General features: G+C 47.6%; 1 protein-coding gene across 2 annotated transcripts in view; it reads right to left on the bottom strand.

Annotated features, from left to right (window-relative positions):
* The window catches only part of LOC149352219 (uncharacterized), a 103714-nt gene extending 97395 nt beyond the window's left edge, over positions 1-6319 (bottom strand). The window contains exons 1-6 of one of the 2 annotated variants that reach the window (XM_089581389.1): positions 6218-6319; positions 6049-6102; positions 3429-3473; positions 2116-2169; positions 1990-2034; positions 719-772 (exon numbers count right to left, since the gene is read on the bottom strand). In XM_089581389.1, the coding sequence (XP_089437515.1) occupies positions 719-772; positions 1990-2034; positions 2116-2169; positions 3429-3473; positions 6049-6102; positions 6218-6298 (333 nt within the window). In that variant the 5' untranslated portion in view covers positions 6299-6319. Of the gene's footprint in view, positions 1-718; positions 773-1989; positions 2035-2115; positions 2170-3428; positions 3474-6048; positions 6103-6209 lie in introns of both variants that reach the window. The other variant, XM_089581390.1, reaches the window with a different exon arrangement.
* Positions 6320-17124: the final 10805 nt, after the last annotated feature.

Here is a 17124-nt window from a genome sequence, read left to right as displayed (position 1 = left end):
ACCTTTCGGTTCAGTAGTTTCAAGAGCAAGCTAGGCGCATGCAGTACAAATCCCGCATAGCACGCAACTCTGACCAAGTCCGTGAGCGTTATAATCCAATGTGTGTTCTACTGCATTGTAACGAATAGCTCTCAAGCGTCACTGACCGAAGTAAAAAAGAAAACAGCTTGACGTTTGGGGTTCCGAACTTGTTCACACTGAAGCATTCCCCATTAGCGCTATTAAAACAGTTTCTTACGAACAACTAACTTAAATTGTGTTAGTCTCCATCGGATGTTTCACAGTTCTCTAATTAATTTTTTAAAACTCGGGCGTGGTGCAATTCATACACTGTCCCGCATTTTACACGAATGCTGCTGCCGCTGGCAGAACGTTTCCAATACTTCGCGACACTGCCCAATTTTCGACACTTGGCGCACAACAACCTCGCCTTTAGCTATGCGCCCCCACGCCTTCCTTCCACTGACGAAACCGTCGAGCACTGCAAGACTTTGTTCAACTTCTCTAAAGTAAGGAAACATTACCGTCAGCTGTCCGACGTCTGTAAAGATAAATGCAGTGGCACACGCCTTTACTGCGCCTCTCTAGCACTGCTTAGTAGATTCAACACTGGTATATCTTACTGACTGCCTGTTTAGCACAGCAGATGCTGATTTCTGTGCACACGCGGTTCAGCACGGATAAGCGAACGCAAGAGCAAAAAAGGATGAGTGCTCACCACAGGGCCCTGCATCCCCTGCCGTCCCGGCTGGCCAGCTATGCCCGGAGGACCCTGGGCAAAGTACAAGAGGACACCGTATGTCATTGTTCGGCATGCCCAAGTTAATGTCGTGAAATATAATTGATTGAAAGAAATTCCTCTCTAATCATAGCTTCATATGTTCACTTGTGCTGTCTGTCACAAACCATGACATGAGGCAGCAAACACACAGAGAAGACCATTTGGAGTGCCTTGACATGTGCAAGCAACACACAAAGTTGGGGGCCAACTGCGCCTATGAAGAGATAATGCAGAGCTGGGCATGTCCGCGAATCTGGTATTAAATTATGGAATTATACATGGACAACTGTCCAATGAAACGAAATATTAAGTTAATAAGAATGAGCGCACGTATAAAGTACAATAACAAGGGGAGCACCGCACGCGACATGCGGAGTTCATGGGTTCAGATCCCACCTGCGGCATGGTTTTTTTTTCTATTTTCTAATAAATTATCGTTCAAATAAAAAATGGTCGCGCAACTGATTTCTCTTTGGTCAACATCGCAAATTAATAAAAAATAATAGAAGCCTTCCCCTATGCTTTCCTCGGTTTCATTGAATGTTGACTTTCTTCATATGTGTGCCCTCACAAGAACCTAAATTTCCTCTCCTTAGTCTTCTAGCATGTAATACTAATGATAGTAAACAAGACACATCGCTCAAAAACGACCAGCGAGCTACAATTCAGAAGACAGCACGGGTGGATACCATAAACCGACTTGGCATACGCGGCGATTTTAGCACGGTGGCGTCTGCCCTGACAGTGCACCGCCTGAGCAGCCACAAATCCAACCATCGACTCAGGATACACAAAACCACGTCTTTTCTGCTGCTTCAACGCTGAAGGTCGCAGTCAGCTCCAAGTGCCTCCTGGATTCTGAACACGAGACTCAGCATTTAAACAACAACGGTTTCTCTCCGAGTCCCCCAATATTAAGGCGCAGATTTTACCCGGCAGTATCAAAGAAATAAAACCAGAAAAAAAAAGAAGAAGAAAAACAACTGTTATTTCGCAAGTTATTCCACGTGCCAGTTTCTGGAGATTCCAAAGTCGAAAGTTGTTTCTTGCGCCCGTAAACAAGTGTTCATTCGCCTAGATGGCTCCCTCTCTGACCTGTCACAACGTTATCAATAAACGAGAAAACAGCTGAAAGCTTCGCTTTGTTACCAAATTCAAACATGCAATATACAGGGCGTAAGTTAACAAGGGCAGTCCTCCTAACGTACCGGACTGCCTTTCGGCCCCACTGGTCCTTCGGATCCCGGTATGCCCTGCAATACAACAGTTTCAACGAGGACATCCTGCGCGAATAATTTGACATGATTAAGATAAAAAGGTAGATCAGTAATCACAGGCGGTCCAGGAAGTCCAACGAAGCCTCGGGGGCCAGGAAAGCCTCTTGGACCCTAGATAAGAAACAGGAAAGGCACAAGTGACCGCCTTGTTAAAGAATGCGAAACAAACTTAATTTAGAACAACTCCAAGAGTGTACCCGAGTAGTGTAGTTATTGCTAAGGGCGTTACTTTCTTCTAGCGTGCTGCCACAAATTTTGTTTGTTTATTGCACTTATGACAAAGAAAGTGCTCGACCCAGACCAAAGCGTGCGTAAAAATGAACTGACAATGTCATTTTTTAAAAAGCCCTTTGATGTCGCCAAATTTGAACCCTGAAAAATTTTTAAAACTTGCTACAAAGATTGGTGCGCTTACAAAGCATTAATAAAGTGAGCTTTTTTCAGCACTCTATTTTGTTTGCAGCCGAATTAAGGGCTCCTTCACATCTGCTTACAAAATATGCGCAAGGAATCTTTCCAGTGCCCCTGCTGAACCCTCCCAAGATTTAGTTCTTGTCAAGCGGCATGCAGCGAGCTTTCAAGCAAGTAACTTACATAAGCGCCATTTGTACTAGCAGCCTCATTTATTCTTTCACATCGCTCCTTTCTCTGTGCTACTGTACAAGCAGCGAAACTTGCATCTCAAGAAATTTTGTGCTGTTTAAGTCTTGTTTACGCAACGCACAAAACCCACTGAGGTGGCTGAGGGGCTATGGCGTTCGGCTGCCGAACCACAAGTCCCGGGATCGAATCCCGGCCGCGACAATCGCTACACCCAATAGTTCTTGACAAAAGCATTTTGAGCGGGAAACCGTTCATGAACGCAATTTTTTACCATATTATGTAAGATCTCACTATAACAATCAATATATCCGCAGATCACCCGGCGGCATCTTTTTTTTTCTTATAAACGTTTTTGCTATCATCAAAAGCTTTCCCCCGGTTTGCTATGACAGTCTTAACAGTTCTATGCGATCGATGGAAGCACTTTAAAACAAAGATTTTGCTACGTATCAGAAGAACGGAGCATTACTTTCAATATTTCCATAACAGTGCCTTACAATTTTCCAACTTACAAAATTTCTGTCCGAGAATGTTGGACATGTCCATGGAGGCGTAATCCAAAAACGCCAGGGAACTGTGCTACGTCAGCGCAGCGTTAAAGAAACCGTGGCCGTTCAAATGAATCCATATCCCTCCATTAACGAGGGACGTTAAGCACCGCATGTCATATCATACATACTGCACAACGAGAAGTTCGTGCAAGTTATTTTTCGCACTCCTTCTGAAACTAGGAAAACCGATAAATAAAAATTCAACTCCTCGTTTACCATTTCGCCTGGAAGTCCCGGAAGTCCTTGAGGCCCGTCGTCGCCCTGGGTATTTGGAGACATAATAAAAGTACATTAACCGTTGATAAAACGCGTAAATGGAGTTCCTTGACCGGGGCTCGGCGCGTTGTCAATTTCGCCTCGCTCCGCATTTGTACAGCGTTACGACATTCTAAAGAAGATGACTTCGTTGTGTTCGCATGCGCTCGTGCGTTGTTAGCTGTTAGAGAGAGACAGAAAACCTTATTTCGTAACCCAGTTCCGCGCCGCTGTTTCCAGTTGAACGCGAAATACTTTGAGGTAGCATTAATTTTACCGCGTGTGTTATATTGCGTTTCGAATTCATGTGTGCCCATGACTGCTTGTTAATATATGCGCGTAAATGTACGTAACAGCACTTATAACGCAATCAAGCCATGCTGAAATTCCCAGTGCCTTTGTAGATAGGCACTCTCACGCAGCGCCGTCAAATGCCCTGAACAGGAGGAGAGACATTTTCAGTCAAAGCCGTACAAAGCGCTCGCTCATTCCATGAGTCTATCACGCTCAGCAGTCGCCTTGGGTAACATGATATGAACGATACAAATCAAATCACGTCTGTCATGATTGAAAGTGGTTGGTATCTGCTAGGGGTGTGCGAATATTCCAGATTTTCTAATAGTTTGAATCGAATATCTATCTATTCGATTCGCTGTATGCATCAAATAGAGCATGTGCAAAATTATTCGAAAAGAATGGAATCCTCTCTTAAGTTTTCGAGTAATTGGCGCGAAGTCAGAATAGGGCGCAGCGTAGTCTTTTTTATTTATTTTTTTTTACGACTGTTTGAAAAACAGGACCCGCTCCTGCACCACACAGCGTGCTGCCGTGTTCGGTATGTAGTACAGGAAAGGAGGGTCCAGGCCGCGACGCGTCCTTTAGTTTTGCGGCGTTCATAATGTTCGTACATATGACTTCCAAGATCAAGTGACGCGAGAAGGTTCTGCCAGGTATAGCAAACCCTGCCTTTATATCCGAAATTGGAGATCATGGCTCAAACTCTCGTCCTCCTCCTCAGCCGAGGCTTGGCGCTACAGTTTGCTGTCGTCACAGCAGCAAAATGTTATTTTCTTACGGTCATACAGTTTATATTGCTGACATAATGTAACCTGTCTCATAGTGGAAATAAGTGTTGCATCTTTTGACAGGTAAACTTTCACTCCATCACTTACGGTACCACCGCTAGCGTTCGCTGCTTCCCATGAATATTAGTTTGGCCCGAATATTCGCACAACTAGCAAATATTCTCACACGTATTCGATTCGTATGCAATTTGGTTTGGTTTATAATTGCGCTATTCGTGTTAGATTTCGCAGCAAAGATACACTAGAAGAACTCCTTGCTGGGCTAGATGGTGCATGTTGCAACAAAAGAATTATAGCGCAACCAAGACGAACACAGGAAAAGACCACACAGGGCTTATAGTCCTGTGTGTTCCTTTCTTGTGTTCGTCTTGATTGCGCTATAGTTCTTTTTGTTACAAAGCTACACTATTCGAATTCAATTCAGTTATGAAAAGGTACTATTAGCACATCATTAGTATCTGCGTACATTAAACCAGACTCCATGCCAATGTTGCCGACGAAAACTCAATCGCCGCAATTTCTTCTTAGCACGTGAAGCGACGTACGATCGTTGAGCGCACTCGGCCGAGCAGACAACAGTCATCGTTGCCTTCAAATGCTCGCGGTCACAGAGAGCTACTAATTGAATGTCCAGGCTTACTTCTCGTTGCCGCGTTTTTCTGCTCCTTAATTATACTCGCTGACCCCATGAAAACAAAGGAAGCAAGAACAGAAACTGGAAGGGACAGTTAAGCTCCGCCCTAAGGGTATGACACGATAACGTTAATGGGTTGATGCCCATATATGCAGAACTGGTGATTTTTTGCTTAACATACACAGGTCACTAGGAGTCCTCATACCACTCAGTTGGCGCAGTGGTGCAGCGGTTAAGCGATACGGCACTGCCCCGGAAGGCGGTCGTTTCAAACGCAGCCACCGGTGAGGTTTGTGAGACCCAGGTTACTCGACCCAGGCAAGCTCTCGCGACCAATCATTAACTTAACTGCCACCTGTCACGGTGGGTTGCTTCTCTGGGGGGTTTGCATGGATTTTTCGCTTACGATCTACGATGACACCGACTTTTTGTGCCACACGAGCTTTGAAATGATTCTACTTTTGAATAATATGGTATTTTCACTTACCTCGCATCGATTGGAAGCTGGCGGCCAAGCTCTCACATTGCCGTTCGGCCGTTATTGGCCGTTTCTTAATTATTTAACTGTATTCATAAGTAAGCCATGATGACCTAGTGCACCGTGCTCTTCTCGCTGCAGAGTCAAACCGTGGCGCTTCGCTTGCTAAGCAGCCGCGCAAGATGCCAAGCGGGAAGCCACGCGCGGAAGCTCCGAAACTGCACCGCGTTTTGAATGCTAAGCTTAACATCAGTAAAAATCATCGCTACAACAGCGTTCCGCCCTGTGTTTCTCGTCATCCGTGACACAATTTCAAATCCGCGCCCTTGGCATGAGTACATGCATGTCGTAGGCACTGCATGAACAAATGCATTTTCAACGTACCGGATGTCCTTCGTGTCCGACCAGTCCCTGATCACCCGGAGCTCCGACATAACCCTGCGACGATTAGGATGAGCCTGAATACCTCGTTTGCATATTTGGGTCACTTGGTCACATCGTAAGTAAACGAACGTTTCACTAAATAGGCTTGATTGAATGCTGACCCTTTCACCTTTCTCTCCCGGCAGGCCCGGGAGACCTGGCAGGCCGACGTCGCCCTGCGTCGAAAACATAAACAATGAAGCAAACACATGGCCACAAAAAATATTCGGGGAATCAATTTCTTGTGTTTTTCATTTCTCATCAATTTCCAACTAAGTGTCCATACTTATTTTCCAGCGTTCAGTTGCGTCTACTCAGTTTTCTCTCTCGATTTTATTGCAATTCTTGTCGTTCCACTCTTCTTCCAGCCTCTGAAAATGTTGCGAAAGTAACAGCTTCGAATTGCGATCGACCACCAAAATACAGAGCACACTTCGGCAGTCTGGCTCATCTGGTGCGTTAACCAAGAATAACCAAGCGGTGTTTTATGCTTATGCAAGTATCTTGCTCGCATAATTAGTGCGCTTGCGCATAAACGCAACAAATTCTCCAATTTCCTCTACCAAACGCGATGGAAAAGTCGGAACGTCAGAGCGTGCTTCGTATTACTCTAGCCGCGGCTGAACCTGTATACGTACACTGAAAGACCCTCGTGTACATTGCAGGCATTTTTCAGGGTTAGGCCAGGGAACATGCTCGGATACGCATGGTGGCTTAGGCTGACTTTACTCAGATGCTCGGTCAGTTGGAATGACCTTGCGGTAGGCACAGGCCATCTAATAGCACTTCATAAAAAACGTGACTTTTGTTATAAGCATTCAATTCCTAGTCCAAAATTTTCAACTGGTCAAAGGGTAGAAACACTGGCCTTTGGTCCTGGAGGCCCGGGCTTTCCTCGCTCCCCGTCTTTGCCGCCCCGTCCCTGCAAACAAGGTAGAGTCAAAAATGGTTCACGAATGCACGACGTGTGCCTGTTCCAAGCGCCTTTCTGGTGGTCTTACCGAACAGTTTGGCATAAGCAGCGACTGCCAAGAAAGAGAAGCCCCTTTTTTCTATTCCTCTGTGTTTACAGTGTTAACTAATCCCGCGTTCCTTGGCCCAAAGGTACGGTCAACACTTTCTTGCATGTTAAAGACAGCTTGCACTGACGCTGTCATCACGATGTTAACAAAACAAAAGCCAAGTGAAAAACCGCATGCGCTACCTGTCGTCGTGAAGATTTATTAAATTGCACTGCTTTTGAAAACAAAAGATAAGGCAATATTACCGGCTGTCAAGTGCAATTTCGAAATGCGAGTGCTTACCCGCCTTCCCGGTTTTCCAGCTGTTCCTTGCTGGCCTCGCATTCCCCTTGGTCCCTGTAAGTGAGTCGCGCCACAGTTATTCTGCTGTTATGTCGAGGTAAAAATGTCGCTGTTGGACTGCGGGATCATTTTATCCAGAACAACCTAAAGAGTAAAGTGTTCGTTATTCTTTCGGACGACCATCTTATCAGATTTATTCCGCAGAATTCTTTTTCCAAAACTCATACCCAACGAAACCTATCAGTTAGCTCGACTCGTTCTTAACAAGCTAGACAGCGGTATTTTTCTCATTATCTCGCTCACAATTTTTGCCGGCCGTTACGTACACCAAGGCTGATACCGCAAATAGGTTATAAATATCAAAGCAAATACATAAAAGGAAGGAGTCAACTATCCATGCATTATTCCAATTCGTGCATCCATAATTCTAGCGGGGAACAACGTGTATACGTGTGCTCTCAAATATCGAGATGCTCCTAACAGGTTTTGTGTATTGTTATGTTCCTACAAGGTCGGGATGGAACGAGAGTCGATAAGTAGGATGCTATCACTATAAAACAGTTTCTGTGCCCACTGAGCGCCCTGGAAAGCGTCACAAAACGATATGCAATCGGAGCGCTCACTTACCACAGCCCCTGCCTCTCCGCGCTCTCCTTTTTCTCCTGGTAGTCCCATAGGGCCCTGAACACAATAAACGCATGTTATCACGAAAGTAAAAGAGTCGGTTGTCCTCTTGTGCATGCTGCCGATACTGGCATTTATAATATAGTGGCATTAGTCTTTGTCTGTCCATTTGCACAGAAGTCAGCACAGCACATTAATGTATGTTGGCTATTGTCGTTTCAGTTTTCTTACTTGCGTCCAAGTGAACTGGAAATAAACAGTGGTAGCAGCAAGCATATCTGAGTGTTTTAGCTAGATCTGTCTTTGCATCACAACATTTTAAAAATAGACCAGCTACGAAATTCGAGCTTCGCCATAGTGGTGCATTTTATCTGTGAAGAAGCCCTGATGTACAGCACACACTTATTTACTTTGTTTCACCGTGTTCTAATTCTAAATGTACTAGATCAGAAATCATGTCTTTGGGCTAAATATGTACGCTTGTGTAAAAGAATCCGAGACCGAAGCATAGTCTCTAAGCTTTCAAGTCTCGCAATCTCTCCAACTACAGTTGCAAGAGGGACAGCACGGATCGTGCAACACACACACATGTGCGTGTGTGTAGTTCGCAGTAACGAAAACACACAAAGTTTTTCGCGCATATTTTGTTGTGCTATTCGCGCTGTTGTTTCGCACCTCCACAAACCCAAATTCTAATGCCAGCCACACCTACCACAGGCCCATGCAGTCCGGTTAACCCCATTGGACCGGGAGCCCCCCGCATGGCCAGCTGAAAAAAACGAGCGTCATGAGAAGGCGTAAAAAACAGCACGTCAAGGCGACTAACAGGCGCAAGGATAAGATACCGACCATGTGCTGGCTTAGCATTTGTCGCAGAGATTCGGTGTTGTCAGGGCCTTTGGTACTTCCAGCTGTCTGGTACTGAAACGAGACACAAAGCACAAAGACGTCTTACAGTGATACCTGCATCTGGCACACTCCAAAGGAACGCGTAAAAAAAATAGTGTTTTTTTTTTTAGGAAAAGGTTGGTTGGTTTATGGGGTTTAACGTCCCAAAGCGACTAAGGCTATGAGGGATGCTGTAGTGAAGGGCTCCGGAAATTTCGACCACCTGGGGTTCTTTAACGTGCACTGGCATCGCACAGTACACGGGCTTTAGGAAAAGGAATGGCGCAGTAACTGTCTCACTCCTCAGTGGACACGTCAACGACGCCGAGAGGGAAGAGAGGAAGGTGAGAGTGAAGGAAGCAAAAGAGAAACAGGTGCCGTAGAGGAGGGCTGCGGAATAATTTCGACCACCTGGGGATATTTACGCGCACTGACATCGCACAGCACACGGGCGCCTTGCGCAGACGGGAGTCGACGCCGCCTTACGGTGCCTAAGGTGGGTGAGGAGGATTACTTCCAGCCGTACGAGTGAGGAGAGGAGAAGCGGGACTAAGGCGAAGCACAGGTGAGGGGGAGTACAGCCGAAGGTGCGGAAGGGAGTACAAGGGCACGCACACGTGCCTTGCGGCCTCGTGCAGTCTTCGTGCAAAAAGCTTAAAGCTGGCATACATTGTATGTACTATTCTGCTCACTAGTCATTTTGAGGTGATATTAAAGCACTTGCGAGCATTGTTAAAATTTAATCATACGTGCGCTTTATTCTTGCAACTGATGCTTGTGTTACACAGCACATTTCGGACAGGATTTCTATCTTTTGAGTTTCACTTCGCTGGCGCTCTTCGCACAGATTAGGCTTAACATCTGAATCCTCACGCTGTAGAATTTCGATGGAGGTGCAATTCTAGAGGCCTGTGTACTGTGCGATGTCAGTGCACGTAAAAGAACCCAAGGTGGTAGAAATTTCCTGAGCCCTTCACTGCAGCGTTCTTCATAGCCTGAGTTGCTTTGGGACGTTAAACTCCCATAAACCAAACCAAACCTCATGCTGTGCTCATCAGTGACCTACCGGTATCATGAAAATATGCCCAGGGGCACCGGGCTGTCCCGCCGTGCCGGCGAGTCCGTCCCTTCCGGGGTCACCCTGAAAATAACACACGCAAGGAATGATGCAAACGGACGCATCCACCATAGACACGGACAGACGCTCATCGGCTATAACAAGTACGTGAAAATCTAACTAAGCTGGATAATTGCTCGCTGTAAAACGACGTATGCGTGCTGTTACTTCATATGCGCCTGCAGCACGACTGCCAAATGCCAACCGTTCGCAATAAACCAGAAACTGCGTGCACATCCCTCACCTTGTCCCCTTTGGATCCAGGCAGTCCGGGAGATCCGGGAAATCCCTGAGGCCCCGGCGGTCCCTGTGGAAAATAGCACCGAGAAAAAAGGACGCTTGGGAATGCGTCAGGACCTAATGCCCTATACATTCATCGCTGCATAAACGTTCGGATGCCTCTCCTAAAATTACCCTTTGATTCATATCATTAAAAAGCGTGCTGTGGGCCATTTTCTTGCGAAACGCCCTCACAGCCACATGCACTGATGTATGCAGACGTGCCTATAGTGCATCTGCAAAGAACCTGGGCCCCTTTGGTTGACACCGAAACTGTCGCCATTCAGTATGCTAAGACTCTTGTCGCGCTCCTGATGCTCTATAGAAAGAGTAAAGGACCGGCCCCAATGCAAGGAGCGCGCAGCCGCAACGCATGGCTTGGCAACTGATCCCATTTAAATTTCCTTGCTTCAAAATGCGATGTCTTAGCAAAGCGCAGTCAACGCGATATAGGCGTTACAATTTAAATGCACAGCGTTATGAACCTGGACCTCACTTTAGATTGATAACGTCAAGCAAATTATTGAGAAACGCCATTCGAGCTTGCTCTTCTTGCATTAGCATTCGCAGTGACTGTAGCGAGAGTGTACTGGGCTTTGGTCACGCTCATCCAAGTCGACAAAGTAAGGAAATGTCACTCTCGATATTGCCGCAAGGTTAGAAACTGGCCTTCAGTGCGAGTTCTCAGTATTTCGCAACACTCCTTCGTTTTTTTTTTAATACCACTCAGTCGGTGTCTGCAAAAAGACGCTTTAAGATACGTTGAGTTGACCGAAAGCAAGCTGATGCGTTCTCAAGCGATTTAGAAGTATTCAACGTACCTCGACAGGGTAGGCGATCCCAGGATGATAAGGAGGAACTGGTGTTACTTCTCCTACCGGGTAATATGGGTATGGCGTCTGCAAACAAATTTAAAAACGGAAGTTTGGCTTAAGTTCCTTTTAGAAGGAGCGAATATGGGTGCTAAACACATCGAGAAACTTGTGTGTTCAGAATAATTGTTTAGTGTGGTAGCACTGCTAGGCACGGCAGCACTGCTAGGTAGCACTGCTAGGTGGCCCACCTGCCCACCGGGTTGTGGGCAACCTGCCAAGTGTGTACACCTGGCAAGCCTTCACCTGGGTGAAGAGAACACCTGGATTAATGCTTTAAACGTAAATGCCTCAGGGCAAAGGCCTTTGTGGTAAAGGCCTGTAGGTCAAATGCCTTTAGCACGTAAGGACCTTAAGTGTCCACTGTAACTAGTGCTACTGCACAATATTCCGCGCTTAGCCATGCTAAACCGACAATGACGCCAACACCTTTCCTCCGAGGTAAACACAACTCCCGAAAACTAGCAGCATAGATACAGCACGCAACACATCCCATATTTCAAACTCAGCATGCCAGTGCTGTTACCAAGAAGTATTAAATGGGAGACCCAGACCCCAAGACAGCAAAGCAAATACGAGCTGGGTAAAGGCAAAAACGGGAAGAGGAGGGACCTAGTAGAACAAGTTGTTGGGCTAGTTGGTGCATAACGTTGATGGAAAAACACCAGCCAAAACACAGACGAACACAGGAACACGAGAAGAAGTTAGGAAAGAGACTGGTTCCTAACTTTTTCTTTTCTCTTTCCTAACTTCTCGTTTTCCTGTGTTCGTCTGTGTTTTGGCTGGTGTTTTTCCATCAACGTTAAAGAGACGGGAGCCTATATACTCCAGCATTAGCAATAGTAATGAGACAGCACGCAACAAAAATGTCAATAATACAGTATCGTAATGAACACATTTATCCTGTGTTGTTCCGGTATCGCTGAAAGCTGCACATGTTACGACCAAGGCGTGCAGCCCATCACTTAAGCAGAAAAGCAGCGATCTTGCTGAAGCGTGCCCATTGGGGTACCGAAAACACACAGTTCTTATAAACGCCTTCGCTTTAATTGAATAATTAATGACTACAAACACCCCTGCTTCTTAGTTATCTACTCTGAAAACTTCGCAAAAGCCAGGCAAGTTAAAAGAAAAACATAGACGCAAACTATTTGGTGATCTCTCCTTTCCTCAAAGTAGTACGGGAGAAGATTGAATGTGAGGTACATGGAGAGTTCGCCCAGAGGAGCATCTTAAAGTTCTGCTGCACTACACCCGGCTTAAGAAAGGGTAGTAGATAGACAGAGAAAGAAAGAGCGCGAAGTTGGGAGTACGATGACTAGGCGCAGACGTAACCGGCCCGCTCCGATAGACCGGATGATTAGACAAGCAGACGATCGGTAAGGCAACAAATCAGTCAGCCGACAGACGAATCACTTAGCGGTTAACGAAAGAGCTGAATAAAGCAGCGACTAGTCTGCGATTCTGTCATCGGTACAATAAAAAAAAAATTGGAAGACACCTAATTGCCATTAACTGTGACAATGCGATACCATAAAAATCTTGTTGACATCTGCCACGCACAAATTTGTTACCTGCCAACCGTAGCAGGTTGCAACTGGTTCTTCCGTGTACCAACCTCTTACCACCCGCCAGGTGGCCAAGTGTGACACCGCCGGCAGGTGCGGGAGCATAAGGCCCTTATGCTCTCGCATAATAACAAGTCATCATCGAACGGACAAGTCACTACTAACAAGTGAACAGTGCCTAAACAAGATTAGTGAGAAGGACGAACGTTATCGAATGGGTTGTCAACGAACAGTCAGGCGGACAGTGCGTGGGTGATCAATAAGAAGCCAAACAACGAAAAAAAAAAATAGCAATTTATTAATAAAACAGTGAGTGCAACACTAGAGAGTAGTGAGAAAGTGAGCGAGCATAGCCGACCGTTTCGTTGTAGAAGCCTCCGGTAGGATGAGGATGCGGCTCCTTCTCAACCGGATCGGTCCGGTTGAAGAGCGGGTCCCCGTAGTCGCTGTCGAGAGGCGGCAGCGGAATGGCACAACCGGGCACATAGCTACTGCATAGCTCGTACGCCGAGTCCGGTGCAGGGACCACCAGCAGCTGCTGCAGGTCTCCCTGCAGGTACGCACGAGAGTAGGGCGTGGCGGTTACGTCGTCAGAGCGTGCGTTCCCTGCATGCATGCGCGTGTGGAATCTGCACCTTTCGTTCTGCGTGTTGCAGCAACGCCTCGAAGCATTGAAGCTTGAAGTGCAAGCTTGAGTGCTCATGCGTCAAGCTTAAGATTGTTTCCATCTGCTTGCGGGACTAACCTTACTTTATACTACGGGCAATAGCTCCGCTGGAGCTACGCTTTAGATAAATTTTAAGTGAAAACTGACCATTCGTGCTAAACGTTCTCTCTCAGTGCTTGTAAAATAGTGCTTTAAATATAATAATCCTTGACACATCACATTGTACAAAACCATTTTCCAGCAAGGTTAGCTGGCTAGCTTCAATGCACAAGCTTCATTTTACTCAGGAATGTTGTGTCCTGGTGCGCAATAAGAGTAGTTTATAATGATGGCTATCATTGCAAATTACTAGTGCGAAAGTGTGAAGATTTGGGATCTATTTTAATTTGTAGTCTCTAGTTAAGTTTCGAATTGGCTAAACCTCGGCTTGGAGCACCCGCCTCAGCTTCGGGAGGTGGTGTGTTTGACTCCCGCTGCCAGCCGGTTACCCACCAGTTTTCTCAAAAGAGTACAAGCTATGGCCCGGCCTGGTGCTCGGGTTCCTAGGGCGCATGGCTTCGGAAAGGAGCCTTCGCCTTTAAATCCCGTCACTGTCGGCTCGAACATACGCTCTGAAAAAAGGGCCACAATGGGCTTTACCGCCCAAGGCGGATTTCGATTCCTCACGGACAGATTTTTCATCGCGGCAGGGCGAGGTGACCAAAGGCCCTATTCCAAGCATTTCATCGCAGGAGAGCCGAGCACCAGGCCGTGGGAAATGTCCCCCAAGCTCTCGAATGTGGGGAGGATGCTCTACCAGAACACTGGTGCTTGTTACGCGGCTCGTTTGCTCCAAGATGTAGAGATTTTCCATTCCTATGGCTCTACATAAATGATAAGCGCCTGTACAGACCTTATACAATTTTAAACCGAGAGCTGTATTTAGGCCAAAAGAACACTTTCATCATTAGCGAATCTTTTCTCTATTTTTTTTTTCTGTCGTTCATACTGTGCATCGTGATGAATAGTGCCAATTCGGCCACTCTTTATTTGCCTTTCTTTGTCATGTGCATGCGTGCCTGACGCACGAGGAATGTACCGTCTTTGCCAAAAGTAACCAGGAACAGGTGGCTTGTTTCTTAGTCGCGTAGCGAAGCACTTACTCTGGCAGCCCTTAAGCTCTGAATCTGTGTAAGGCGAGTGCTTGTCCTGACGTTCTGACACCTTTCGGTCTTTAGGGGTGCCGTAACGGCTCCGTTATACGGTTGAGAAGGAAAAACCTGTTTCTTGGTTACTTTTGGCAAAGGGGGTACGTGGGCTACATGCCACGCGCGGTATTTGGGACACCTTCGACTTCAATAAAATTAAAACAAGTTAAAACAAATTAAGGCCGCCTTTCCGGCAGAGGACCTGCTTCGATCAAGGTGGCGTTTATATGGGATAATATGGTAGCAAGCCGGTGCTTGCGTTTGTGTATGCGATCACACCTGGAAGAAGTCGACGGCGGCGTCCAGGGCCTGCCCGACCCAGGTGACGCCCGAGGTGTCGACGAGCGCGTCGTCAGAGCGCGCCATCTCCTCCGTCTCGCGCACTACGCAGTCTTTGACCAGGGTGACTGCATCCCCCTTCACGCTCAGAGCCATGCGATGCCACCTGGAACGACGAGACTCGTCAGGAAACCGCAGACCGGACCGGGAAGCCGCGCTACGTTGCTTAGACCGCTCCATGCATGACTCCTGTCAGCAGGACCGCTCTGCCGCGCGCGTGATCCACATGTGGAACACGGGCCCACCGATTGGCATCGTGTTTCCTTGCGCTAAGTCGGAGGGGAAAGCAGCACACGTAGCTCAAAAAGTTGGCAACTGGCAAATCGGCGGATACCACTGCTTTCTTTTATCGCTGGAACTCTGGCCAAAGTTAGCCTCGAGCACTAGTTTTGGGGCATCATGGCAACTATTCCCCCTCTAGCACTATGCAAAGCACACACAGCGGAAGCAGAGAGGGAAACCGGGCCAAAGGTTCTGGGGACAGGGCCTCTTCGACAGCCCGACCGTATAATATAACTACGAAACGCTCAGGTCCGTCCTCTAGTTTCGGCAATGTGGCGTACAGTGCTCCGTCGAAAGCTAAAAGGACGCATGAAATTCCAGACAAAAGCAAAGGACGATGCCAGTCTTATCAGTGATCATCCTTTTCCTTTCGCACCCTGCGGTTCTACTTTCTACACTGCGGTTTGTAATCGGGCAGCACTGGAACGCAAGATATCAGACAAAGAAAAACTCCACTCCCTAAACCGGTCAAAGCTGTCAGAGCACTTGCTTTCCGTCGTTGAAAGCCTCTGCGAAGACCGCCTCGGAGACGGCACTCCCGTTGCCGTTGGTGGAGCGTAGCGCGAACGTCAGGTTGTCGCCCACGTGCAGCGACAGCTGCTCCATGTCGTCCCAGTCGTACACGGCCAGCAGGTAGCCGCGTGTGTTTTGCTCCATGCGGAACGTGGCCAGCACCGAGAAGTCCCGCGGAAAGCCTCCTGCACAACGCGAGAGAAAACAAGCTGCATGAGTGCGAATGCGCGGCGCGCATCCGTGCTGCCACGCCCACGCTGTATAGCCAGTGTTTATGCCGCGAATCTTCCGTCGTTTAGAGATTATCATTCAAGTCACGGCTTTGGAAAACGTGCAGATCCCACCTTTTGTTAAACATGCCGCCACGGCTGAGAGTGTCATTGGTGAGCACCTTCACGATTTGGCTAACATAAGTTACCTACGCACGTATATGAGGAGACAGCCGTTGGTTTAGCCCAGTTGGCACAGCAGCGCACAAGATGACGAGGAGGTCGTGGATTCGGCTCGCATCGGCAGCATGTTATCTTTTCCCTTGAGTTGTCAGTTTTTCTCCTGTCTAAAGGGAGCACTCATTTATTTTCAGTTGGCAAGGCACTTAGCCAAAGGGCAGTAACACTCGCGTGGCAATGCGAACGCACCATGTGGAGAGGCGACAAGATTCGACTGACTGCCGCATCATGCCTTCCACTACGTAAACATCTAGAATGCACGCACGCGCGTGCGCGCACACACGCACACACACACACACACACACACACACACACACACACACACACACACACACACACACACACACACACACACACACACACACACACACACACACACACACACACACACACACACACACAAACACAATACCTTGGGTACTGCGGCCCACCCGCACTCACTGGAAAAGGCTTCGGCCGTGGGTACCGAGAGGTTGGCGGCGCGCGAGAGGCCGTACGCGGTGTCCGGCCCGAGGAACATGGGCGTACCGTCGGCGTCCAGCCAAGCGGGACGCTGCTCGCAAATGCCCGGCCGTACCTCGACGCCCGCAGGAAGCAGGCCCAGGTCCACGCGGCCCACCAGGTCTACTGTGTCTGCGCACGCGCCAGCCGCGACCCGGTCACACCACACGCTGCATATGAAACGGGTGAGCAACTAGCGTACGCGCAGGGCTACCCCACACTTTTTTATTAATAAGGCACACATCTGAGACCCACAGAAGTGCGTACGTGCGCATCTCTTGCACTCGGGGTCTCTTGCACCTCAAAATAAGCGATAGTTCACCCTAGATGGCGTAAAGATGCGTCATAGATAAATATTTTTTTTTCTTTGTGTCTTTGTGTAAACAGAGAGGACAAAGACATAACCGATGCAACTCATATCAACCAAGTACCTCATCTTCTCAGAGT

This window comes from Amblyomma mixtum, chromosome 3, assembly GCF_055824585.1.
Source record: "Amblyomma mixtum isolate Tamu chromosome 3, ASM5582458v1, whole genome shotgun sequence".
Classification (NCBI taxonomy): domain Eukaryota; kingdom Metazoa; phylum Arthropoda; class Arachnida; order Ixodida; family Ixodidae; genus Amblyomma; species Amblyomma mixtum.
The sequence above is the reverse complement of the archived record's forward strand: the minus strand, read 5'-3'. Positions and strand labels throughout refer to the sequence as shown.